The sequence below is a fragment of the Amblyomma maculatum genome, chromosome 4 (genome assembly GCF_055883805.1).
Source record: "Amblyomma maculatum isolate TAMU_Amacu chromosome 4, ASM5588380v1, whole genome shotgun sequence".
Taxonomy (NCBI): Eukaryota; Metazoa; Arthropoda; class Arachnida; order Ixodida; family Ixodidae; genus Amblyomma; species Amblyomma maculatum.
In genome coordinates this window covers 69,276,504-69,303,685 of record NC_139347.1, presented here as the reverse complement: position 1 = coordinate 69,303,685, position 27,182 = coordinate 69,276,504, and the positions used below count along the sequence as shown (strand labels likewise).

The window sequence follows — 27,182 nt, the reverse complement described above, 5'->3', positions numbered from 1 at the left end:
AACGAAAGTGACGTTTAGCCTGTTACTAAGAATATTTCCCACCAGCAATAACTCTATGCCAATCTATCGAGCTCGCGGACTAGTGAGAACAAAAGGCGACGAAAATCGTCAAAAAAACTGCGCTAGCGACCATCACAAAAAATAAACGTCATTTGATGATCACTGTATGAATTCAGTCACGTTCAATAAATACCCAGGTCTAGCGATTACTGCCGTTCTTAAATTGGATACTTATCTTAACGACATATGCACGGAATAACTGTGGGAATTATTCTACGCATGTCCAAGCGATTAAGAAAGTCCCCGTCTAGTGTTAAACTCGAAGAATATCGCACTTTGTGCTGTAGTCTCCATATCATGCCAAAATTATCGAGAAGGTAGAGCGCATTCAACGACATGCTGCCAGATTTTTGTCATCAGATTATCGCAAGCGTTCATGTGTAACTATAATCTGTCGAAGCAGTTCAGTTTGCAACAGTGAGTCATGCTTGCTTTCATGAGCAAAATGATCGTCAAGATTGAGCCATACAAAACCGATACGGCAATATTATGCCATAACGAAGCAATTGCAATTTTTGTTTTCATTACGCACTCGAACTGTGGAGTCGTTCCCCTGCTTTGATCGCTGAATGTGCAGATGTTAACACGTTTGAGCACTATTTGTCAACATATATTTTGTAACCTTCTCTCGTCTTGAAAGCTCTGCTGCTTGTTGGAAGTACAGAGATTTAGCTTCCAGGAGACGTTCTATAGCGTAGACGTATACCGGTTTGCCAGACCCCTCCTGCGCATGCGCATTGACAGGGGCAGGTGCGCCACTGCGCCTGCGTGGGAGGTGCCCGGTAAACCGGTATACGTAAAGTATACGTCTCCGGCATGCTACATCTCTCTAATAAATGTAAATACTGCATACTATCAATATCCACACATGTCTTACCGCTGCAACGGAAAACTATCCAGCATTTCGAAATACTGTACGTTTGAACAAAGATTCGCCATGGACGCTGTAATTGTTATCCTAATAATGCGAATACCTGAAACGTTGTGCATCTCTGCTTTGCATTTGTATGGCTGCAGTACTCGGGTGGGTGTTAACGAATATGCCCGTTCTTTTGATCGAAGTCTACCACAAGTTGTGGTCGAAACTCTTCAAAATGCATTGAACTGACTATTCGATGTGCACAACCACGCACCTTGCGGTTCATTGCGGCCTTCTGGTTGATGAAACGCGGCGGATGGCGCGGGGGCGAGGGATCCCGGCACATTCCGTGTGAGTACAGTGGTTCACCGGCGTCGCCACCTTCCTCGCCTGCACCCGAATACGCTTCCTCGTCTTCGTCTTCCGGCCTCTCCTTGTCCAATATACGCACCGTCGAGGACGTGGACGAAGTCTCCGTGGTGCGCCTCCGGCGGCGACGCTTCGTGCTTCTGCTGCTGCTACTACTGCTGCTGCTTTCACGCTCGCGCACCATCCTGCGTGGTATATATCACATCTAAGCATCTAAGTTCCTGCTCATCCTTGCTGAAATTTGAGTTAATGGCATCTCCATATGGGCTGTATGTATAAAAGAAAAACATCTTAGTGGAGATATTTCGCTTCACACAGAGGAGTTACTGTAATGGTAGTGGGCACGTAATCAGACAAGCTTTTTTTTCCCTTTATCTTCCAAAGCAGGAACTTGGCCATACGCATAAAGCTGTTTGAATCCGGCCAGTTTGGTCATATTAATGAACTTTCGACAGAAGGCGAGAGAGAAGTGTCGATCCAGTGCGTTGCGCAAGCATGCCGCTCGGCGCTATCGAAATCAATCAATATTGTAATAAATGTTCGTTTGTTCCATTTAGATGTATTTTGATATTTTAAGAGTTGATTTTTTTTTAACAGTTGTCACCGACCAGGTATTTGCAGCTACGAGGCAGGCGTTGTAAGAAAATGAGGCATTTCGCTGTTGCAGTTTCTTCTTTCTTTCTTTTTTTTTTTTTAGCTGGAAGACACGCTGTTTGAAACTAGTCACCCTCAAACTTCTTTTCTAACAATGAACCATTTCCGGAAATTCACAAGTCGAGTTCTCCGCGAAAGACATCGTTCCCACAAGACGCAGGTTTTCTTTTTTTTCCAGAACCAGAAGTCGAGAAGGTTGCCGAAAAGCTTGTCAAATAAAACTGCGGAAAAGGTGCAATGATTCATCCCAACGTCCATATGAAAGAATGCACAGTACAACATGAAAGGATGTCAGGGCACGGCCGGTCTCGAGGGAGAGAGTGCGCTCTCCCTAGAGACCGGCCGTGGTCAGGGGTGGTTTGAAAGGTGTCTCGGTCCCTGCAGTGCCCTGGTGCCTGGCTTCTGCACTGCCCCTTTTTTTTTTTTCGTTTTCAAAATTCGTGCAAACGCTAGTTAAGAGGGCACCTGGCTTTTTTTCGTTTTCAGAATTTGTCTGAAAGTGAGACGTTGTAGTTGAAAAAAATTGTGGGGGTTTAAACATAGCTTGAACCTAGTGATAGAGCGAAAGCTGTGAATGTGGCCGCGGTATCTTCTGTAACACCCGCTTTTCAATACGTATGAAGGTGCCTGCGTGGCCTAGAGGTAACGTGAATGCAAGGGTCTAATTAACAACTGCCAAACTAATCAAACTATCAAAAAAGTGGCTGATGAAAACTAGCCTTGCAAAAAAAAAAATGATTAAAGGACGTTCGCAAAAGTGAGCTGTTTGGTTTTTCGCAAACTTAATCATACAAGAAAAAAAAAACGAGAACTTCTATGTCTACTGCCCAGTATATTTAACGACGACTGTGGCGGCGAAAGAGTTGAATCCAACGTAAGGGCCGTTTCTGCTCCCATAGTCGGTTCGGGAAGCTGTAAAACTTGTTCTCAAATGAATACTTCTAAGCACTGGTGCAGCGAACAAAATAAACAATTCCTTGTATTTTTCACACCACGGTTAAATTGTGCCTCCTAGGTCGGCATTTTCCCTAGGATGTAGTTCGCTTCAAGTGTTTTTCCACAAAACGACGTCCCTCGCTTGCTAGCATCTTCAGGGCTTTCAGAATGCAGGCACTGTATTGTTCCCGCCTCCCCTAGCCAACACCTTTTCCCTAGCTCACTTCAAGACAGAGGACCGGGCCAGGTTCATGGGTTGAAAGGAGGGGGGGGGGGGGGGGGGGGAGTAGAGTGTGTAAGATGTGTGCACAGATGACTCACGCGGTCTCTGCACAGCCTAGGAGAGACCAGTCCTGAACTCAACTACTGCTTGGAAAATAAGCCCACCCAACTATTGTGAATTAATTTCTGCACAATTTTTAGGCAAGCATTCTTTGCTTTATATATATATATATATATATATATATATATATATATATATATATATATATATATATATATATATATATATATATATATATATATATATAAGAGCGCACAACACCAGTTCCATGTTTTCTAACTTCCAAGCCTGTGGGTAGAAGCGCTGTGACATAATTGCGGCTTGCCAGGGAAAGTCGCCGTCTTAGTACCCGGAGCAGAACGTGCGAAAATACTGCGGGGTTCAAAAGTACAAATAAGGTTCAAGCTAAAACAGAAAACGACGTAAGATAAAAAGGGTAAAAATGTATTTAATTCGCACATTTTGATGAACCGGGAATCAGGCATGGCGAAAGCTTCACTTTGTAGTGCGTTTGAATGCAACGATATTTGGGAACATTTTTTCCTGCTTCGTAAATGAGGACCTTTCATCCAGGGGCTTTTCTTCCGGATCCATTTTTTTTTTTCGGAGACATTTACTCAGGAGATCTTTTTTTTTTTTTTCGGGGACGTTCTTACTGGTGCTGAGTAAAAAAAAAGCGGCTCAAAACTTCCAGGTTTTGTTGCGGAAGTACGTACCAGCATCACGAGTCTCGTTTTTCAACTGATATAAACTGAAAGTCATTGTCCCCAGACCCTACGCGTCCTTTGTGGAAACCAAAAATATGCAACACGTTTCAACAACGCATTGCTCCTCCTGCTTGAAAATCCCATCAGAAATAAAGCACGATTCAAGCGTTAAACAGAATAAGTCGACATTTTTTTGTCCTGAACGAAAGGTTATTAAATGGTAGCACATGCGTGAGAAGAAGCTGGTGCTCTCGTTAAAAAAAGAAAGAGAGAGAGAGAGAGAATTACACCATTAGAATGGTTTAGCGTAGCGGAGAAAACATACTTTACTTTCGGACAAATTTTTGTGGCTCTGTATGGTTACCGTTAGTCCTCAACGACTCTCAGGCTATCAGAGACGCGTAGCGGAGGGCTCCGAAAATTTTGATCACCTGGGGTTCTTTAACGTGCACCGACATCTCACAGCACACAGGTGTCTTGCTTTCCGCCTTCATCGAAAAGCAGCTGGAGTGAAGCTATACTTCCTTTTACATGATGTCCCCAGCACTGCGAAAGGCAGAGGCACCCCGATTCCCCCCCCCTCCCCCCCCCCCCCCCCCAAATTGGTGGGGGTGACAGTAGGAGCACAATTCTTTATTAGAGTGCGCAGGGGCGAGAGGCACTTCCGAGCACAATTGCAAGGGCTCCTCTGCCTTTCGCTATCTTGTGAGACGAAGTATAGGCAGTAAATGATAAGCAACGGGCTTTTGTCCACGTCCCATTAAAAATGAGCCGTTTCAAACTTAACTTTCCCCTTCACCCCTACTCCGAACAATACAGGCCACACAGGGTGACAAATACATGTCCCCCAGACATGTAGATGTACTAGTTTATCAGCTGCCTTCTTAGAATAAAACGGTAGCGCGATAAGAACGAAAAGTGCGTATCTTCCCTCTGTTGCGGTTCGTACCGTGCTACCTTCTTATTCTAAGAATGTGTCACCAACCAACCCTGCAACACGTTCTATTGAATCGGCTGCCTTATCGGTTTGGCAAAGTGTGGCCTTGCGCCTGCTCATCCAGTGTTGGTGTACAAGTGGCCATCCCTAGAAATGAAACTAGTTTGTTGGAGAGGCAGGCAAGAAAGGGGAGGGGGAGAACATAATTGGGCTAAAAGTCTGTTGCCAGTAGACAATGAAAGCGTGACGCGGTGCCGGCAGCGCGTTGTCCTTGCACTGACGCATTCCCGCTCCCTTTCATGCACGTGCAAAGCTCTCATGCTGCATCTGTGGCGCTTCGCAGTGTACCGTCAGCGATACGGCTTCAGAAAAATATACTTGCTTGACTTTTATTGTCAGTAAACGGAACTTGAATAAGGTTCAAAAGTTCGTTGATAATGTGCACTCAATTAAGCAGACAGACGGTCGACAATTAAAGTATACAACTGGACGTGAAGTGCGCTTCGAAAGTCAGCGATCACATCGAATGCGCCATCTCATTTGTATTAATTTGTATTTGTATTAGTTAGTTTGTATTAATAGTATTAAAGTAATAAGATAGCTCTTTGGGCCAGTTGGTTCATATTAACATATAATAAGACCAGCGCAAAACACAGGGACAAAGGACCAGAAAAACCGAAAACGACAGGACGGGCACTGTCCTGTCGTTTTCGGTTTTTCTGTTCCTTTTTCCCTGTGTTTTGAGCTGGTCTTACTATATGCTAGTGTAATAGTTTGTATTAGTATCGGTCATATTAAACTATCCGACATAGCTCATTCGGTCGAATAGCCGCCGGCCTAATAGTAGCAGTCGGCACCATGTATCGAAAGAAATCGGGGCTGTGTAAAAAATTCTCAACATTGTAATCTGTGGTTCTAGTAACTTAACTAATCCATTAACAAGTCTTCTTAAGATTGAGGATTTTTGCGTAATAGGAGGTGACGAGTTAATGAACTCAATGTGATTAGCTGATGAAAAAGAAATGAGAAACGAAAAAAAGAAATATAAAAAGAGGTTTTAAAGGTGTCAAAATGCTCAGAATGAAAACCAATGCTTGATGATATTATGTCAAGAAAATTGTTAGTAACTGGCTATTTCTTCGAAATCATAGAAATAGCGAAAAATATGTTCACAGCTCTCAAACTGCTCAGAATGGAAAGCCAAGGTTTGCTGATCGGTGTGCAGACTGTTCATAAAGAGCACGCTTTATTTGGTTTTATATGTCAAGGATGAAAGTTAATGGCGTGCGAGAAAAAAAAAATATGGCAGTCGTATCTATGAACTTTGCAAAGTCAGCTTCTCTGCATGGCGAAAACTCCTCCACGATGGCGGCCAAACCATATTTTGGGGGCAGAAATAGGACTGATTGCAAGAGACGTATCTTGTGACAATAATTACCCCGTCGATTTCCTGCGACCCTCTGCCTTTGTTGCTGCCGTGATTAACGGATTGAGATCCACCCTGCCTTGCAAATATACCTTCCTAACTCCTTCCTTCCCTCCCGCTTTTCAACGCAAAGAAATGCTGTTCACCATGTTCTCGCATGACATGAAGCTTGATATAGAAGTATTCTGCGCTGTACCCAGCTTCTGCTCAATGACGGGCCGCGCCGTCATGGTAAAGGGGTTTTTGCTATGCAGAAAAGCCGACTTACGGAGTTTTGCTAATAGGCATGGAAGTTAAGAGACACGTGTTCTCCATTCATTGAAGTATCGCCCACTAAATTGTTCGTGAGGCAGCGGTACTCAATCTCTGAAAAGCTAGGCTATATGCTCGAAGTTAGCTCTGAAGAATCTAGTCACGTATATCGGTTCTCCCGCCACGTTCGGACTTCGATTTTTGTGAGAATGTGAGCTTTTACAGGCGCACAACTGGCTGCGCGCACAACTGGCTGCGCGCACAACTGGCTGCGCAAAGCAGAGTTCAGTGCCCGTAGTGCCACACCAATGCACGCAACGCGTAAATAACTAGAGCGATGTACGTAACTGTCCTAGTCAGTGAACGTGGCGACGTGACATGTGAAATAATGTAATAAAACTTTAAAAAGCTGTCACCGTCCCTTAAAAAAAGAAGGGACATGGGTGACAACAGTACCTAAAACATATCTAAAAATTTTCATTCTTTTTTTACATATAATCAGGATTTATCTTAACTTTTTAGATATGTTTTAGATACTGTTGTATCAGCCATGTCTCTTCTTGTGCCTTCTTTGCGCGCGCGCGCGTGTCCATCACATTTTGTTCCCTTTTCTTTTCTCTCCGACCTCTAATGGCTATAAAATGAGCTGTTTGTCTGCTTCAATAAATTGTTGCAAGTAGCGCATGTCCTGCCATCTCCATATCTGTGCGCCGGCGTTGTTGCGCTTGAAATATATATAGTATTAGAAAATGAATTTTCAGATTTTATTACATACTGGAACAGGAGAGAACTCTCAGCATTGGAAAAGTGTAGTAAAAAAACACACAATTATTTTTCTGAATCGGTTTGAACCGGTTCAGGTACAGCCGAATCGGTTCGAACCAGAACGGAATTTCAGTTTGACACCCTAACCGCCGGTCTGAGGGCCGGCACTCCCGCCGCGCTTCTCCCCAGTAGCATACATGGCAGTAATTGAATTAAAGTAATGAAATTACTATAATTTAATTACTTTTTCTAGTAATTTGTAATGTAATGAATTACGTTTTCGGGTTGGTAATTTAGTAATGTAATGAATTACTTTTTGGTAGTAATTTCGCAGCTAGAATAATTAATTCCTTTCGAAATTACTTTTACTTAAATGCACCACTACTCCTCAATAGACAATAAAGTACAGTGCAGCGAAAGCAGGAACGACGTGCCACAGGCCGAAGCCAGCGTAACGGATCGGCAAAACGATACAAAATTGAGCAAAACAGTGCGCCTGAGATCTCCTGTGTAGCAGTTCACAGTGCAGCTATCCCATGGCAGCCTTTCTCCAAGAAGCAGGAAACAAGGCGTCAAGGGAATGCCAAAGGGACAGATGGTGCAAGAAGGCCTGAGTTGAAAACTAGTTGGAAGCGCGGCGTGTTGCGTCGGCTAGGGCACAGTGGTGCTTGGTTACACTCGTCGCCACGAAGCGAGGGAGGGTTGGGGCGGGGTAGACCGGCAGAAGGGTCTATGTCGTGAGCCGCCATGGCGTGAGCATTACTGAGCGCAAGGTGCCGAGGACGATTCTTGGGACTACGGAAGCAATAAATAGCCTATCTTCTTCGGGACCTTCAAATGGCGGAGACAGCTCCGGGCCAGCAAGACGCTGGGTTCGCCGCTCATTTCACGACCGTTCAACCATGCTTCTGCTTTTGTTGTTATTTTTTTTTTGCGGTTGTCTTATTTTTTCAACGTCAAGTGCTGTAGGAAAGAGGGAAGGAATAGTTCCCTGAGACAGAATTTGGCGGGAAGGATGTGCGTGCTTCATGTCTGGAGAACAAGTTGTTGGTTTGTTTTGTTGTTGTCAACCAGCTTTACTTAATTTTTGCATGAATGAAAACTAGAAAGTAATTTAAAAGTAATTGAATTACTCAGTCGAAGTAATTGTAATATAATTTAATTACTATTTAGGAACAGTAATGAGTAATGTAATTTGATTACTTTTCTGCGTTTTTCAACAAAGTTTTAGTGCTGTAATATATTTCCTTGTCAAAAATAATTTTGCCATGTATGCCCAGTAGACTCGACGGCTCGCCGCCAGGGAAGGCGCGGCACTGGCGTTGCGAGCCGAAACATGAGCTTGGGTTCCCTTTAGCAGTGGGAGAGATACGCGTGCCTTTTTCCTTTTGTAGTGCGCCATGGACTTTAAAAGGCAGTGATGGTGGTTTATAGAAAATATACAAAAAAAAAAAGAAAAATAAGGTTGTCGGCTGCTGCATTTGACATCTAAAACACCAGAGCTGCTGCCGCCGGAAAGTAAAGGGACACGGAGTGGACAGAAAGCGCTCTCTCTGGTTTGAGTGCATGCTTCATAGAGCACGTTTGCACCCGTGAAAAGCATCCTGCTGGTCTGTGAACATAGCTACGTGACATGCTCAGCGTGGAAGCAGCCGGTGGCCGTCATAGGCATTGATCTCTCGCCCTCATTCCAGAAGCTTCATCCTGACTTCTTTATTGTCCTTTTCTTCTGGAATGGGGACAGGAATGGGGGGGGTACAGAGAAGCCAAAGAAATGACAGTTGGAGAAGATTGTCATTGTCCGTTTTTCCTTCTCTGACACTGAAGTGGCACAGATACAAGCCAGGAACAATACAATACACCACTGACTATAAAAATGTCTCACAAAATGTTTCCAGCACTGGAAAAGGCAGAGGCGCCGCTGTACAGTCAGGATCACGCGCACTACAATAATCAGTTGTGCTACCAAGCGCCTCTCGCTCCCCGAATTTCCGGGAGTGACAGTAGGAACATAATTGCAAGGACTCCTCTGCCTTTCACAGTGTTGCAGGTATCTTGTGAAAGGAAGTATAAGCGTTTCTTATCGCCCTACTTCCATTACCCAGATGTAAAGGCTGAGTGCATGTACTATCCAATTAAAGACCCTCCCAAAATGGCACTGCATTCCCATGCGGGGAGGCACGTACATGGCGTTTCCTGACTTCTGGTAGTTAGATATCAAGAAACCTTAGCAGGTGCGAGAAGAAAAGGAAAATGGAAGGGGTGTTTTCTTTTGTTCGATGTGTCTAAAATCTGTGCAGAGGGAGAAATTTTGCCGAAAGGGCCACGTCACCACGCATGTTTGATGTCTCGGCCGGGGTCCGCCCATAAGGGAGGGTGTCTAACACGTGTTCAAGCATACTCGTCGCTGATTGGCTTGCTGACTGCCATGCTCGAGTCACGTACGTACTCGCCCCTCCCATCGGTGCGGCCACTATAAAAGCAAATGGTGATACACAAGTTGCTGTTTTGCGAGGTTTGAGCTGGTGGTGAATTTTCTACAGAGTTCGACTTCGTTGCTCTCCGTAAAGCTCTCCGAGGCTAAAGGCGACATTTCAGCGACCTTTCGTCTGGTGTACGACATCCCTGCTGAGGAGGCTCAAATCTCCGTGTGGAACGATGCGCCCTCCGGACCAGCTCCCGATGAGCCCGTAAGTTATTTTCTTGCTTTTGTCTGACTTCAGCATTCGCCAAATGACATGACAACAAACAGAGAGTGGACATAATTAGCGATGGAAGATGTTTCCTCCTAACCCATTCGTTTCTCGTGTCATGGACCACAAGAAAACAAACAAAAATGTGGACGCCGATTATCACCTTTGAATTTCATCGCCTGGAGACCTTATAGGCCGTCTAGTTGTAGGGAAAACATTTTGCAGTTTCTGACCATCTTTATCTTTCTTAACTGTGTTTAAGGAGCTGATTTCAGGAGCAGGCAAACATCAGGATATGACTTTGTGAATATGGGGCAGAGTTGGCCATAACAGGTAAATTTGGTGTGCGTACTACGGGCAAGACCGTACGCATTTGCTGCATTGTTAGGTATTTATAACATTTATTCGTATAAGCAAGTATATGTCTATATTTCTTTTACGGTTGCTTGCGGCGAAAGGGATCGCAAGATAAACGTCAGATGTTCTCGCAATTTTTTCGAACTAACAAAGGTGAAAGCGATCCGCGACGCCGAAACGGACCCGTTCAGCGACGGGTTGGCTTTGTGGCTGCGATCGTATACATTCTAGAATGGAGCTGTAAATGTTCCTCAGGCGAAGTTTTTACGTCGGCCAGTTATGATGTGATCGAGGATCCCGTTGGACATCCTGCTAGCGTGATATTGCTGAAGGTGACTAATGAGAAGGGACTCTCCACGTCGCCATGTAAATCGGTCGACGTCAAAGGATTACATCGAGCGGCATGTGCAGCTTCTTTCTCCATTGTATCCCGCTAAAGCATTTTATTTTTAGGAAACTGATCAGCTCGTATGCGGCTCTTATTAGTAATGATTGCTGTCCTGTGGCGCGAAGAATCAACGCCTTGTAGCTCACCCATGCGTCTCCTGTCTCGTCGTGTCGGGAAGTAAATGTAGACCTCGTGTATTTTGTGCGCGCTACACACAGTTGTCGACGGAGAGCGGGTGTGGAGTTATCAGATATAGTACGCTGCAAACTAGTTGCCGCAGCAAAGGGCGATTTATTGCCATTATTATAGTTCGCGGGGCGTGACGACGAGGGATCGTTGACTGGCGCGTTGTGTGACGTACCGCGCCGAGTTGTTGGTGGAGACTCAGCTCCCCTCTTTACCCTCATGAGCGAGAAGAGTTCGAAAACAAAGGTGTGATAGTAGAATCACAGATAACAGTGTCGCTGAGTCGTCAGTATTACACGAGAGTGTAATTTGCCCTAATTTTCTTCATTTGCTGAAGGGCATCCTTTCAGAGGCAGCTGTCGTTTTTTTCTTGAGCTGTATCCGACCGTAATGGCGCCTATCCTAGTATGTTAGAAGTGACGGGCCAGAAGAGTGAGTGAGTCATAACTTCCGTGTAGTCACAGTGGCCGCGATTGGCGTCACCCCTGTCGTGCGCGTTCGTGGAATATAGGAGCGGCGTTTACATGGACCCGACAGGAGCGGGCTGAGTTGAGTTATCGGGTCGAAAACCGATTCCGGGTTAATGTAAACTCCGTCGGGTCGAGAAGACGACAGTTCGGGTCCACTCAACTCCCGTGCATGGGGTGGTTTGAGGCGGGACACAGTGGGAGAGAACAGCACGGAAAACGCTAAAGGTGCGCGGGGAAAAAAAAAAAAGAAAAAAAACGGGACCCCGCCTGCTAGTTCCTCGAGGCGAGGTCCGCCATAATTGCCACTCGTCCAGAGCCAGTTCTGCACTCGTTCGGTCGTAAAAAAGGTTGCAGTGGGGTCAACGGTAATGTGACCGGTTCCTGGAATATGTGTGATTTCCTCGCGATAAGAAGCGTAGTGGGATGCCGCGACCTGCTTTCGAAGATGACTTTTTCTTTTGTGAGGTTGAATGTGCTAGCAATGACAAAGGAACCCAAAAGAATCACGTGTCGAAGTTTCTGCAGCATGACGAAGCGCTGTATGCTTGCACTATGGTGATACCACGCGGACAGCTTTGGACCTTTGTCACTGTGTCGCGAAGGAAATTGTTCGGCATAAACTTTGGTGAAGGGGCCGGGGAGTTAGAGATAAGGTTCGGGGTCGCTATAGGGCCGAGATGGCCTATTTCCTACTGGGAGGGGGACAAAAGGCTCTCCCTTTCCCCTTTCTGCAGACACAAAACGTTGTCTCCAAAGTACGCTTGCTTTTGGAAAATACGGCGTATAGAGAACTGACTCAGCTAGGGAGCTTGTTAGCTTTTTGAGCAGCGAATGCAGTCTTTCAAGAGGTAACTTGCTTGCACAAGTTGCAATTCACCAACCATCACTAAAGATGAGAATTGGATGAGCTTCAAGTGCAACCAGAGCACCAGATTCACTACGCGATTTTTTAATTATTTTCTTAACATTGGTTGTAGAGGCAAGGAAAGAACAGTATCTCTCTTACTTCTCGGTGGACACCTACCCTTATAATTAACAGCCTACAATTAAATGAAGGTACGTGATGTCATTGGCTGGAATACCTACCGCAAACTAGCTTCCAATTAGTATCACTTCACCCTGAACGGCGCAAAAAAAAAAAAAAGAAAAGTTTGTGTCAAAATATGACTATTTTTACGCCATGTCTCAGTTCTTGGGTACGGCTACAGAAGCCCGACAAGCTCTCGTGCAAATTATCGTTAGGATACTTAAGTCTGCGTGGTACCGGTACTAGACGGACGCACGTGGCTAGCACGGCTCCTTTTCTGTCCTCAGTGGCGCACGAGAGCCAGTCGGATGATCGAAGTCTACTATTTTTCTAAAAGCGGTATATTGCTTCCCGTCTATGAGTGTGCTGGTATGACATGCGACGTGACCACCGTTGCAGCAAGCGCTTGCTGGACCAAATCAACTTGCAGCGCGTTGCACAACTATACGCATCCCGTTGAACGATTCTCCCAGCCAAACGGCTTATTCCTTAGAGATCAAATTTGGCGCATAAATGGAATTTTGTCAGAAGTATTTTGTTACGCCAAATTTGTGTAGTGTATGAAAGAGTTGTGGTCGTCAGCAGGAACAGTGGGAAAATATGCTAAAAAGCACGACACACGTGTCTATGTGTCCGTCTCTAATGTGTCGCGCATTTTAGTCAGTTTCCCCGTGGCTTGTTTAAGGTAAGCGTCCGATTCGATCGGAATAGTAGGATGATTTCTGCAAGAGTGAAAGCTGCGCGCGTGCTGCTACATCCATTCATTTGTACGCATATTACTCCCCCCCCCCCCCCCTCGCCTCTTTTTTTTATGTTCCATGTGACACTGTTGCGATACATGATTCATGACGTGATGCTGACGAAGAGACATGATATATTCAAGTTGCAGCCCTAGAGAACTATTGAATCGCGTTTTAATACAAAAAAAAAAAAACAGACGGATTAGCGAAGATATTTTATAGATAGCGCTTGACAATAAAAGGACGTCAGAAGCGATTAAAATTTTAACAGTAGTCCTGCTTTTCCACTGTTCCATGTAGATTGACTACTTTCTTTCTTTATTTATTTAATTTGGTAGCAGACATCGCAATCCTAGCTCAGTGTTAGAGTGCGATGCAAGAGGATATATCTTATTCATAGTAAACGGGCATGAAAAAGACTAACCGTCGTTTTGAAATAGGAAAGCCGGCGTTTTCCACTTCTAGTGATATATTATTTTTTTTTCGAGCAAGCCACTGCACACCTTGCAAAAATAAGGTTCATTCTTTTTTCTCAAGACATTTGGTCACCTCATATAAAATTTTTATTTATAAAACACGACACACAGCTTTGAGTGTGCGTGTGCGTACTTGCAAAATGGAGATCCAAGCATGCAAGACCTACTTTTGGTAAGCGTAGCCTCCAGCAAGAAGCAGCAGCGCCAGGGCCAGCATCACGGTCAGAGCGACAGTGACAATGCTGCCTCCTTGCCCTGTCGCTGCAAGGCAGAACAAAGGTGTAGGCAAAACTGCCATTTTCCGGGCTTATCTGTGCCAAAGTGAATATCTGGAGCAGGTCTCCAAAACGCACATTTCTCACCTAACTATGAGCCTACATCGCCATTCCCAGATTTTTGAAAAGTTTTGTATCGCTGGTGCGTGTTTAAAAAGGTGTTATGAATATACTAGCCGCACAGCTGCAATCCGCACTCGTGTTTGTCTCTGTTGTTATACAGTCTTTTTTCTTTTTCATTTTTTATTTCATCAGGTTAAGCTCAATTGAACAAAACAGATACTTTCCTCAAAAGGCTGGAGAGAGGTATGGAGAGAGTACAAATAATTCACGATCGTTAGATTGATTGCTTACAGGCATTACCGGAAGACAAGCGTTATTTATCAAAAAGTTTTGCCCCATAATCGAAATAGTTTTAGGGGTACTTCAGTAGAGTATGTTTAAAGAAAAGGATGGCGCGACGGCCAGGTAAGGGAAGGAGGGGGGGGGGGGGGGGGGAGAGGAGGCAAAGGCCGCACGCGGCGTTAGGGTGCCTACTCGGTGGTCACGATCGTCACCACCGAGAAATCAACAAGGCTGGTGCATCACCTTTCCCACCAAGGAACGTCACGATTACCGGATGGACGATAAAGAATCAGCAAATGAGTGCAGATCTGGCGAGGGGACTAGTTGGTGATCCATTAAGTAAAAAATTTAGCGCAAAAAAAAAAACACAAAGGACAAAGAAGAGCACATAAGACGTTTGACGAGCGCAGACTCTCAAGAGGGGAAGCCACCTGACTCGACTCAGATCTGCACTCGCATCTTTATTTGCTGACCTTTTATCGTCCATCCGTAGTTGTGACGGCTGCTGGAGTACGCCGGCTTTGTCAAGATCTCTGTAGTGACGTCATGTAGCGTGCTGTAGGCAACTAGTGCTAACGACTACAGTGATCACTTGCAATGTTTTACTCCAATGAATGTTCCCAGTCTAAACGTTGCTTCGAACATGCGACAATTTTTTTTTTTTTTTTTGCTTGACGCAGATGAGAGGATGGGGTTGTGAAGGTGAGATGGGAAGGTAATATTAGGGTGGGTGTGCAGCCATCCAGCTTTGGAGAGTGAGGTGGGGAATTGGCATTCCTTGATAAAGTACACTTATAGAAGAAAGTATGGCAACGGCACACAGAGCATCCCGCACTGCCTCGCAGCTAATGCTGGACTCGCGAGAACGGTAAGTATACTCACGCAGCAGACAGTGGCGCGTCGGTGTGAGCTCAAAGGGGTGCGAGCAGTTGCAAAGGAAGTTAATGCACTGCACGTTGGGATTGGCGAAGCTGCACTCCTGGGTGGAGACGCACGCCTCGTAGAGGTTCTTGGCTGCGAGAGAGCGCAGTTGCTTTGACACCTAATTCTTTTTCGGGCACGATGCAGCGCCGAGAGTCGACTACATTATGAACACACTCAAGAGTGGAATATTGGACAACCTTTTCCCTGCAAGTGTACAGCGTAGGAAATACTGCCCTGCAAGCAGTAAAAATGTCCCTGCGTAGCTTAGCCAGTTGACGACCAGTCAGTTGATAGCCTTGTCATCTGCCATATTGGCATGCCCGGTCACTTTTCGCTGACAAAACCGACGCTGAACTCTCTTGACAACGGGAACCCCTTGTGCTTCACTCAAATCGTTTCCTTGTGCTTTCCTCGGTTTTATTGACAGGCGGCTTACTTCGTACGTTATGTCGTAACGAGCCATTCATTTTGCTACCCTCATCTGTCCCATTCCTACGTGGTTGGTCCCACGTCTTTTTAGATGTACAAAAAATGTAAAGTCTAAGAAATTCGCACTAATGCAAGTGTTTGATTCATTATAAGCAGCCCTGAAATTACTAGAAGAGAGCATATACTATCGCGTTAAAAACATCGAGATCACGTTGCCAGCACGGTATACCTTAGAAGTGTTCATGACGAGGATCTTACCTCGAACACACTTCTGGGTGCCGCCCTCAATGACGTGCACGGGGGTTGATGGGGCGCATGCGCAGAAAAGCACTTGGTTCTCGTTTCTGGAAAGAATGATCAAATGACCTCGCTCGGACTCGTTATGCGTCCGACCTAAGGAAGGTATGGCAAGCACACACGCACACGATAGAAAGCATATGCTTAGCAGTGCCGCGCCCAGTTTGACCTCGACGAGGGAACCAGTGCATCAGATTACGGGAGCATCGCACTAACCTCAACAGCGATAAAGTTGGCATACCGAGCCTTCGGCTTCGTTCCGGCAGGTGGCAACAGGAGAGATTAAGTTTCCAGCTAATTCAAGCCTGCCTGCATTTGTGATAGCGAGTTCTGACGACATTTTTTTTTTTACGCAACTTCATTGTGCTAGCCTATGTGTAAAAAAAAAAGTTATCCACCAATGCTCCTCCAGGCGGCTGGCTCCCTCTTCCCTTACCATAAATTTTGCATCTGGCTTAATCCTTAACGTTATAATTGGCTCCTCTTATCTCATCCTCATAACTAGCGCCATCTACAGCCATTTTGACATTTGCATACAATGAAGTATTTCTGTGACTGAAGCCGTTTATTCGAGGCTAGGCTTTATTCGAAATGCTTCGTGAACACATCGGGCTTTGGAGTATGGAATGCTACCTACGGGTGGGATGTAGTGTTTAACGTTACAAAGCTGTATATATCGGATATGGAGGTCTCCTGATTAATTTCCCCACCTTGGTTACGTATACATTGTAAGGGCTCCTCTGCATTTCCCCTCCGTTAAAAATGAAGCCGCTGACGCCGTAATCCGACACCACCTCTGTTACAATAACGCGCTGTGGCAAACAATGAATGTTCGGCGTCATTTATCACGGTCCAGTAAAACACCGAACAGACCATGTCCACGGTAGGAGCAACAGCTTTGACAGCAACAGAAAATTGACAGCAACAGAAATTGACACAACATTTTGGTTGCAAGTTTATACAGTGCGCGAAGAGGTAGTGTACCCAAGTCCGCGATGTGGGATTTGCCTATACGCCAGCTTAATAATTTAGACTTTTTTTTCTCGAGAAGTTTCAGCTTCGAAGCTGAATGGCGGCTGTGAAGTCACAAACATGAGATGAAAAATTTGGATATAACCACTGCTTATTCATTTTAGTGAGGCCAACTCTCGAGCAAGTTTGCGCAAGAGTTGGTGCGAATAAAAAAGAAAAAACCATACGAAGTACTGCGGTTTTCACGCGTCTTGTGTAGCCAGAAACCGAAATGTGTAGTCACAGACTGGGCGGTTCAAATAGGGACCAAACTTCATGAAATAAATTTTCAATGATCAGCTATTTACAGCTTTCCACGCAATCCAGATTGCTGTTCATGTCATGTGCTGTGCATCATCCCGGAGACAGAAACCTACGACTAGCACCTGTAAGGACGCAGTGAACTCACCTGATGCACGCCAGACCAAGAAGTGCGTTGCACTGGTTATCATGCACGCATTGAGAGCCGAAGCCAAGAAGCGTTATTGCCCCCGCACTGGAGTCCGTGTTGATGTCCTTCGTAGTAGAAACCGCCGTAGAACCTATACGGATACATAAAAACAAGAAAGCAGTCACTAAGTGTTCGGCCGAATTTCAGATTGCATAACTATATGCAATGCCATCGTTAGCAATACAGTTGCGTGTATAGCACGTTCCCCACCTGATCTCAAAGTACCCAGTTCTGCCTTTCTTCCTCATCTAGCCGCGCTCTTTCGAGATACTTGCCTTTCACAAAATTTGCCGTCATTATCGCCTGAAATACTACGCTCATCAGGCGCTTCTTGAAATAACGCCAAGCGACAGTGTACGTATAGGATGTGTAGTAATAAACGCTCTAAAAGGAAGAACACGTTTCGTAATACGGTTTCCGGAGTTCAGCTACCTCCATACCTGGTTCAGAGCCTTTACTAGAGGTGACGACATCGCTGTGGAGGCCATGGGCATCATCTTGGATCAACTTGAACGGATCATCGGTGCTACAAACACGCAAAAACAAGCACGTTTAGAGTCTACAAAAAAATTGGGAGCACTCGACGCGACAACGTCAATAGCTTTCCTCTGAAGTTCCCTTCAAGGATCACCGTTTGCGTACGTGCATTTTGCTACTCGCTCCATCACGAATCCTTTAATATATGCCTATATTATCTCACGAAATCTCGGCATACTGTCGAAAGTTACCGGGGTATCTGCAAATACGGCTCAATATAAGCACAAAAGTCCGTTTTAATATAGACCCTGGAACGGGCCGGGAAGGGGAGGGGGGGGGGGGGGGGGGGGGGGGCTCGGGGTCGGATATCTGACACGGGAAGGGAGGAGGAGGAGGGGGGGGGGGGAGAGATCCGAAGGCCCCGATGAGTTCAATTCCTATCTTACGCCCCCCTCTCAAAAGAAGCCACCGGAGTTGTTGGCATCTCTTACCAAACTAGACCATGGCATGCAGTCTCGTGAAATCACAGAGCCCTCCGACCAATCCTCCGTGATTTTTCGTTCGCTGCGCCGACAACACCTAATTTTCGGGAGAGCGATGCCTTTGAAGCTACCGCGTTGGTAACAGGAACACACATCCAAGCTTCTCGCTTAGTGCTGTTCGACGAAATTCACGCTGCGCTTTTTTTTATATCTATATTACTTATCTAGTCTTGCCATGAGGCGGGGCATTGAAAAGTGCGTCGAAGAGTACTATAGGTCTTACTCTAAGGTTTGCAAAGAACGCGTAAGACCAAAAACATGTTCGTCCCTTGCCTTGGCCGCTTTGGCACAAACCAGCCAGAGAGGTGCGTACTTACTCCATGGCTTCGAACTGGCCGGCGACCAGACGCAGAAGCCCGCACAAAACCACGGCAGTCGGGAGAACGAGCTTCTGACGGGAAGCTGTCATTGAGACCGCGGGTGATCAGGGGACCGCTTGTTTTGCTTGAAAAGAAATCGCTGCCAACGTTGACCGAATTCGAGGCGGGTTGATGGCCACGGGTGAAACAGCGCGCGCTGGCGGGTGGGCTCATGACCTTTCTTCTTTCTCGCTAGGCAGTATTTGCACAAGGGTTGATATGCTATGTGTGCTTATAGGCATGGCATGGCACGCACATTTACTGTTGAGATGACGAGATGTGGCTACGCGCCATTTTTGGTTGGCTTGCGTTTATGGGGTTTAACGTCCCAAAGCAACTCAGGAGGGCTCCAGAGATTTCTACCACCTGGGGTTCTTTAACGCGCGCTGATATGGCAAAGCACGCGCCATTTCTATGAAGGAAGGATGGAAGTAGTACTTTATTATCGAAAGAAAGGGCAACACCAACAACGATGTCAGCGCAAACATAGTAGGTTTAAACATAGTAGGTTTATAAAAATTCCTCCAGATCTACCTTTTTCTACAAAATGTTATGTTTGATATATTACTCTAAGCTGTCTTTGTAGTTTTTTATTGCTACATTTCTCAAAATTTCCACTTTGCTTGAATATTTTTTCGCAATTTTCGAAAATTTCCTCGTATACGCCACTGGCCAATCCCCCCCCCCCCCCCCCCCCCCCCCCCCCCCTGCTGATTATTTGCCATGCTTCTAGAGGCCAACAGCAAGAAACATTTTGGATTTGGATATGTGACTTTCCCTTTGAAACTGTTGGTCCTTATAAAAAAAGCTCAGCAAGTTCAGTTCGTCGACGCTTCGACATCTCCAACCATGTCATTTTGTCGAGGAGAACATCCACGGCACTGTATGAAACTGCCTGTTGCTTCAATACTTTTCGAAGCCCGAGAGACTATAGCCAATGCAACAGCATTAGATATCTCCCTCCATGTGACTGGCTGAATGCTTGCAACATGGCTTTTCTAAGAACCTCAAGTGGATGAAGACGACAGCATCCAGAGCACATACTCACATAGTCGCAAGATACCGGGTTATGTGCGAGACTGTCCGATGCAAACAAAACAGCAAGAGCCGGAGAGGTGAGAAGAGAGGCTGACAGTTCGTGGATGCCATTCAACCTGCTAATGTTGATTTATTTTTATTTTTTTGTTCTTCATGTTGATGTACCGAATGCTCTCAGACTTATCGGTGTCGGAGGGCTGCGTGGAACTGCTAGCGCCATAATCAGTCCTCCTGTAATTGGTTAGTAAAAATAATAATAATAATAATAATAATAATAATAATAATAATAATAATAATAATAATAATAATAATTGGTTCACAGGAAGGGAAAGGCGCAGTATCTGTCACACTTGCTCTGTGGACACCTGAACTGCGCTGTAATTGGTTACAATTGAAGTTTTCGCTGCCTATTTCAAACGCGGCGTGGCAATTCAACAATGCAAAAACTTTGCAAAGGAAAAAAGCTTACTGCATTCCTTTTTATCGGATACTAATCACTAGCATGCTCTTTTCCGATTCCTGCGCCATGCTAAATCTCTACAGCTGACAATGTGATCGTTGTCTGAGTTGCTGAACCCCAGCGGGGCGCTTGTTTTTTGTTTTTTTATTCTTGATCTCGGTCTATACCTAACACCTCGTTCCAAGTGCAATGGCTGATTTCTTCGAGGTGACTATGCCAGAGCTGGCAGCTGTAGCCTGCGTAATAATCGACACTTTAGCCCCTGGCCCTGTTGGCAATGTTGTAGACTATTACTTTTCGCGTGTTACAAATGATGCTACGGAACATAATTCGCAGCTAGCTCCCTGATGTATTTCTGAATTCCTGGCTCCTCGAGGCTTGATAATGCTCAAAAGTGCACGTTGTGTCTCTAGTTGGCACTGCATATTGTAGATGAAGTTAGCGCAAAGCCTAAGGCTAGGACAAGAAGTGACACATACGATGAAAGACAAGGGCCTGTTTTTCGTCGTCTGTGCCACTTCTTGTCCCAGTCTACGGTTTCACGCTATTGATTATTCTGTACTGATTGATTATGCTGTACTGTTACCGCCTAATTCATGCGCGTTTGTCCCAGTCTATTTCGCATAGCGAGATCCTTGATCCGCCGCAGATTGCCTTCCGTCCTGAGTGCTCTATCACGGTCTGCGCGCATTGTTCGGGAGCGTATACGTTTCGTTTGGTTTAACGGACAGGTCAAATTTCCACCCTACTAACTTTAGACATTGCTAACGCATATGACAGTGTCCACCGCAATCTTCTGACCTCTAGTTTATTAAGTCGCCATATTCTACATATTTTTTTGGATACAGGAATTTCTTTTTCGGATATCATTCTAGTGCGGTCAAGACGGACATTCCTCTCACAGTTGTACGCCATCTATAAGGGTGTTCTTCATCCATGGTTCGGTGCTATCTAGGCTTTTATTCATTTCTTTCTCTTTTCCGCTCCTCTGTATGACGACATTAATCTCTTCTTCTGTGCAAACGATACTATGTTTTCATTGTTAATCGAAACCAATTCTTTATTCTTACTTTGCGGACAACCTTGCCGAACTTGAATCCTGGATTGATTCGTTTTCTTTTACATTCAATGTTAGTAAATGTTTCACTCGAGTATTTTCGCTCAGTCAGTTTGTGTCTTTTTTTTTTTTTTTTTTTTTTTTTTTACGAACCGTCAGGAGTTAATCGTTCAGGTTACAACTTTTAAGCATCTGAATGTTTAGTACGTTTCTTGTACGAGTTGGTGACCTTATATCAAGCCCATCGTGCATAAAGGGGAGCACAGATTCGGTCCGGTGCGTCAAAAATATATCATATATCAATATAACATATATCAGCCACAGAAGGCATCTGGCTGTACTGTCTACAAGCTCCGACCTATTTTTGTGGTGATAAACGTGCATGCTTGCGGTTTCAATACTTTACGGTTCAGACCAATTTCTGAAATTGTGTGGCCCATCCTTGCCGTGTTCGCATACAATATTCATTTCTTCACTTCGTTTATTTTTCCTCGTTTATTGGTTTTGCAACCAAAATTTGGTCGTATATGTTCAATAAGTTCTATCCTCGTTGCTAGTAGATGTGTTTTGTCTTTCTGCATCCAGTCCTCTCTTATCTCAGCCTGGTAGAGCATTCCCTCTCCGCACGTCTGATGCATATTCGGCTGAACTATACGCACCCTTCTTATTCGCAGTGTTTGTTACTGACATCTCTAATCTTTGGTACTGTTGTGGCAGAATTCTCGATATCGAATTAATCTCGATGCTATCCATGATACTTGCTTTGAAGCAAATTAACCACTGCTGTTTTTTTTCTGCGTTGATAAATTCAAAATCTTTCAGGTATATTCTAACATTCACAGGCTCCACTTCCTTTAATGAGGGTGTTCTGCTTGAGCAAAAGTGTACTTTTTTCCCCCTCGCAAACTCACTACGCAACGCCAGCTGTGACGACGCGTGTATTCGTTCCTCACTTCCGAGATATCTTCACTGCATGCCCCATGCAGGAACAAGCTGAGGATAGGCAAATCCTAGTGGGGCTTCTACTGGACCACTTTGTAGGGCGCGTGGCGTATGTTTAGAGGCGGTAAGCACAAAGCCGCGGTGTCGGTAAGGGCGATGTATAATTGGCAGTACTTGCAACACGGAAAAGGGTTCCGGCCTCCAGAGAAAGATGGGGCAACCGCTCCAATTAGACGCGGCTTAGTCGCCTTATCGTATCGCTACCGGCCAGCGTCCGCAGGAAGCGAAGCCTTTCCCTTCACGTGCGCACGGTCCTTTGTTGACATTGCGGGAGAGACCCGCAGCAAGAAAATTTGATCTGCGGTTGCTACGGCGCACAAATGGTGCACAGTATATTATATGTAGAGAGACTGGGATATCGCCCGAAACTAAATACGCACGCGCACGCGTATACGCATGCGCACGAGGCCTACAAACGCACTACCAGTTAACACTATGAAAGATGTTTTCACAAGTTAAAGCAATAACATTTCATTATGGTTTTAGCTTGAAACCCCACATATGGACGCCAGAGCCGAGCAACAATCACGGATCTGTGCTGTGATTGACCCGGTAGATCGTGGCGTCACAACCCACGTGTCCTCGCTCGAGAAAATCAGCTTTCGCACGGTATTCTCGGTTTAACCAGGTCAAACTCCGGGTAATATTTTCTACTGTGGCTGCTCAAACACGAACGAAAAAAAAAATTGCTTTGATGGTGTGCTACATTTGACAAACAGGAGCGAACGCCACTTATTAATTTGCCACATTTTCCGCTCGTTTACACTCGGTCGCTTTTCTGTTGTTTATTACTTATTTACTAAATCTCATAGGCTCCGGGTATAGGGCATTGCATGATGATAGTATTACAGACAGCTTATAAAATTTTAAGGCGTCCATGGTTCTAAAACAAAGTTTGCTTTACCGTTCCACAGTCGGTGGCTCGTCTTCGCGGCATGGCGTCCATGGTGAGTTAAGTGCTAAGAAACCAGCATAAGAGGTTTCCCCGCGCTTTTTCTCTAGGTAATATTACGAAATTTTATTGTCTCAGCCGATGGGAAAGAAAGTTTGATGATATGCGAGGCAGGCTACGCACAAGGCATGGTCACCTGATATCCGTGGGCACACGATCGTGGGCGAGAATACGCCCAACTTGATGTCCAAAATAGGGCAGCCCGGGGGGTTTCCAGACAAACTTTCACCTCTCCCTCGGGTGAACGTTGTACGCTTTGGCTCCTTTCTTCGCCCACGTATACATGGTAGCGACACGGCTCACAAGATACAAACGAAGGTTCAATAGGTTTATTCATACCGTCCTTCTCATTGCGAGAGCAAGTTTTTGTGAAATATGATGTGGTATGAGACAGAGGTGCGACATATGAGCTCTCTCAGATAAGGTACATAAAATTCTGCGCATTGTAGCATAAAACACATTAAAAAAAAAAAAACAATTATGTCAGTTCGAGCCACCATCATATTATACTGTCTGTCAAGACACGTACTGCTTCTTCCTTTTCCGAAAGGTCAAGTCAGTGCATTCTCACAACAGCCAGGAGAAGAATGCAAAGACTAAGTCCGCCGTCTACCCGTAACTGCTGGGATCCACTGGGGAGACCACTGAGGCGTGCTAGTACCTTCTCACGGGCAGAGTGCCGCGCACTGACCTGCCGACAAACCCCGTTGCTTGACACAAGCTCAACTTCGCTCAGCCTCAGCCCAGCCAATGGCAAAGGATTCGAACAGAAACTTGAATTGATGACGATGGCTCCTTGGTGTTCGCTTCCTTTTCCCTTCTGCCTCCAAAGCCAGGAAGCATTGCAGAAGCACGGCAGTGAGTTGTTGGCGAACTTCACGCCATGTCCCAGAGGTAGCGCATCTTCCCCCATGGTTCGAATGAAGTTCCTGGCAAACGAGACGTTCTTTCCCACCGACAGATGCGCCAACGCTCCGCTTCCGACGAAGCCTATTTGGTTGTCTTCGAATACGACCCTGGTCGCATTGGCACCTTCCAACAGAAGGAGGCTCTCGCGATCTCTCAAGTCGGCGAACGTGGAGCCTCTTATGACGACCACGCTCGAATTGGTCGCCGACAGCGGCGCTCCGCTGATGTTTCCGAAGGAGCAGTTGACCACTTCGACAGTGCTCACTGAATCGAACACTAGCGAAGCATTCTGCGCCTGGTCCACTGTTGTGTTGACGAGCCGGAACGACTTGCCCTTGGCGAACAAAAGTGCCTTTGCATGGACCTGCGTGGTGCAGTAATGAGTGTATACGTCATTCATCTTATATCATTTTAGGAAAGAAATAATTGTGCATACAACTTCAAAAGTAAGGTGCAAACAGATATGCGTTTGCAAAACTCAATATAAAAGATTACCCTACAGTCACAGGCAATCCTATCAGACACGCATATTGATATCATTCTAAACATTCTCTCGAACTCTGTTACATTAAGGGTACCAAACACTAACTCGATCTCCCGCTACTGTACATCCCGGTAGCATCCATATAGTTCCTGGTAATTGGGACGTAACCTACACGTGCGGAATGCAGACCAACCTGTCCGAGGCGTGCGTTGCGGACGGTGATGTTCTGGACGTCGGAAAAGCCCGCGAGGGTGGCTGGCAGTAGCTCGGGCACAGTGACGTTGTCTAACTCCATTAGCTCCGTACCTCGCAGTCCGTGCAGTGCCAGTTGCTCGACGGTGAGGTTGCGAACATGGTGGAGCCGCAGTGTCCGCAACCCGGATACCTTCTCGAAGGCCAGCGATCGGACCACCACGGTGTCGATGTCAGTCAGCGCGAACTGCACGCGTCAAGGGAAGGCCTTGTAACAGAGTGACAGGCGTTCTTTTCGAAAGCACTCAGATTCCCTGCAAAGGCTCGTTTTGTGCAGATTGCCAGTATATATCGACCCAACGAACGGAGGTTGATATTCTAGCACTTCTAGCAAAAAAAAAAAAAAAAACTTTTAAAACGAATACAGTAGTATAATGCAGTGAAATATTTAGAGGCCAATTGAAATTCACGTGGCTAGTCTGCAGCATTCACGCGACAGAATTAAGGCTCCCGTTTCACGGAGAGTCCACCAGCGCTGCATCCTGATTGGTCGGAAAGGTTTGACGTCACATTCATATAGCGGCGGAATTTCAAACTGCACTAAACAGAAAATTGGGGTGATTGGTAAGGAACCGAACTTTGTATCCATATGCCCCGAGTCAGGCCAGCTGCCCGCGCACGTCGGTGATAGAGTACGCAAACGAGGGTACGCTGACGGTAGCCATAGTAGCCAATAGAGGGACTTAGCACACCGGAGTCGCAATGGCGTAGACGGGTGCTGGTTTGCCAGACTCGTCCTACACACGCGCTTTATCCTCCCCTACCACTGCGTGTGCGCAGGAGGCGTCCAGTAATTAACTGATATACGTCTACGCTATTAGGACTCCGGTATGCTATACACCTATTAAAGAAGTTGCCTCATGCCCATAATAGTGCAGCTTAAGTGTGCCCCACAGTTTTTTTTTTGCCGTTTTTCAAGTCCATTGGTTAGTGAATACTAATTAGCTAACTATTTAACTACTGGCTTAGCGCTGTCCCCAATGAAGTCTTGCGTGTACAACTGGCTAGAAGGACTACGCGAGAAGAGATCCGTCTAGTAGCTGTGTTCACGTGAGAACTCTCTTTAAGGTCTATAAATAAAGCTACGTAAACGGCAAATTGACTCAAAACATTGTAGCTAGCTGCTTCTGACGACTACCAACACCTTTTGACCCGACAGTTTAGTTACAAATAACATTTACTACATTGGGCCACAACCCTCGATCGGTTTATCTGGACTAGTACACTCCTTTTTAATCTCGGTTACATTCACTTGAGACATTCTGTGCAGCAATGATCTGTGGTTAAAAACGGCGCTAACACAAGACGAACCAGAGAATGGGGACACGACGGGAGCGGCGTCGTGTCCCCTTTCTCTGGTTCGTCTTGTGTTAGCGCTGTTTTTAGCCACAGATCATGCACCAACCAGCCCAAATTTTCACCCTGTCACTGTGTAGCCAGTTTACAAGCGAGCGTACACACGCTCGTTGCGTGTTCTTGCAAACCCACTGACATGGCTGCGCGAGAGTGACTCGAAAGGTACTGTGAACGAACCTCTTCGAGAGACAGGCTGGCCACCAGGTATGGCGGAACGTGCACGGCCCCGCAGTGCCTCACGCTGATGTGCTCCACGTCCGGCTCGAAGAGCGCAAACAGGTCGAGCACTTCGTCTCCCGACGGACAGGCGCAGTCCACGCGATCTTCCACGCAACTGCACAGCTCCAGGCTTGGACACGAGAACGAGCCGCCAGAGCCACTTGCCAAAGAAAGCACGTACAACAGGACCGCGGCCGATGCCACTGCCGTCGTAGACGTCGGCGCGCACATCATGGGTGTACTCCCGCTTCGCGTGTGTTGACTTCGCAAGAACCGCCGGACACACTCTGAGACCGGACGCGACGTTCCTCAGCTCGTTAAATTTGTGCCGCCCGCGCGAGCGTGGTGTCGAGCGCCCTCCTTGCGGAAGTCCCTCGACCCGTTCAAGGGCTCCAAACGGACGCTGTGTTTTTTTATCTGTATGTGTGTGTGGGTGTGTGTTAGCCGAAAGATACTTTAATTTCCAAAACCTATACTTAACTTTCGAACATCATACTAAATGATCAAAGCGAAGCTTGTGCCAATGCAGAACATGGAGACGGCAGAAATGAGCCAGTTTGATATTTAGTCATGCACTCAAAGCTGATGGCCATCACGATAGAAAACCAACACATCACCGCTAATCCGCAGTATTAGGGTACAAGGTTGTGCCCTGATACGTACTGCGTGCTGTTCAAATTGAGCGCCGTAGTCACCGCAACACCACTAAAGCGGATGTCGCGTCTTTAACGAGCTTATCTGAATCACGTGAAATCATG

General features: G+C 45.9%; 2 protein-coding genes across 2 annotated transcripts in view; both read right to left on the bottom strand.

The window, feature by feature from the left end:
• The window catches only part of LOC146191332 (uncharacterized), a 31,562-nt gene extending 12,817 nt beyond the window's left edge, over nt 1–18,745 (bottom strand). The window contains exons 1-7 of the mRNA XM_084600308.1: nt 18,654–18,745; nt 17,758–17,843; nt 17,276–17,408; nt 15,817–15,902; nt 15,088–15,219; nt 13,753–13,846; nt 1,194–1,473 (exon numbers count right to left, since the gene is read on the bottom strand). Coding sequence (XP_084456434.1) covers nt 1,194–1,473; nt 13,753–13,846; nt 15,088–15,219; nt 15,817–15,902; nt 17,276–17,408; nt 17,758–17,843; nt 18,654–18,745 — 903 coding nt within the window. The remainder of the gene's footprint in view (nt 1–1,193; nt 1,474–13,752; nt 13,847–15,087; nt 15,220–15,816; nt 15,903–17,275; nt 17,409–17,757; nt 17,844–18,653) is intronic.
• A 4,766-nt stretch (nt 18,746–23,511) lies between these two features.
• LOC146191331 (uncharacterized) lies at nt 23,512–26,734 on the bottom strand. The gene is made up of 3 exons (XM_084599912.1): nt 26,383–26,734; nt 24,791–25,036; nt 23,512–24,477 (listed from the first exon to the last, which is right to left on the bottom strand). The coding sequence occupies exons 1-3, from the start codon at nt 26,656–26,658 to the stop codon at nt 23,761–23,763; spliced, it is 1,239 nt and encodes a 412-aa protein (XP_084456038.1). The 5' UTR covers nt 26,659–26,734; the 3' UTR covers nt 23,512–23,760.
• Nucleotides 26,735–27,182: the final 448 nt, after the last annotated feature.

Bases quoted from the DNA above. Each gene is read 5' to 3' on its own strand.
- LOC146191331 (XM_084599912.1), bottom strand. From the start codon at position 26,658: ATGATGTGCGCGCCGACGTCTACGACGGCAGTGGCATCGGCCGCGGTC. The intron at 25,037-26,382 runs GTTCGTTCACAG...TGACGCGTGCAG, and splicing joins CCAGCCTGTCTCTCGAAGAG to TTCGCGCTGACTGACATCGA. The intron at 24,478-24,790 runs GTTGGTCTGCAT...TGCACCACGCAG, and splicing joins GCAACGCACGCCTCGGACAG to GTCCATGCAAAGGCACTTTT.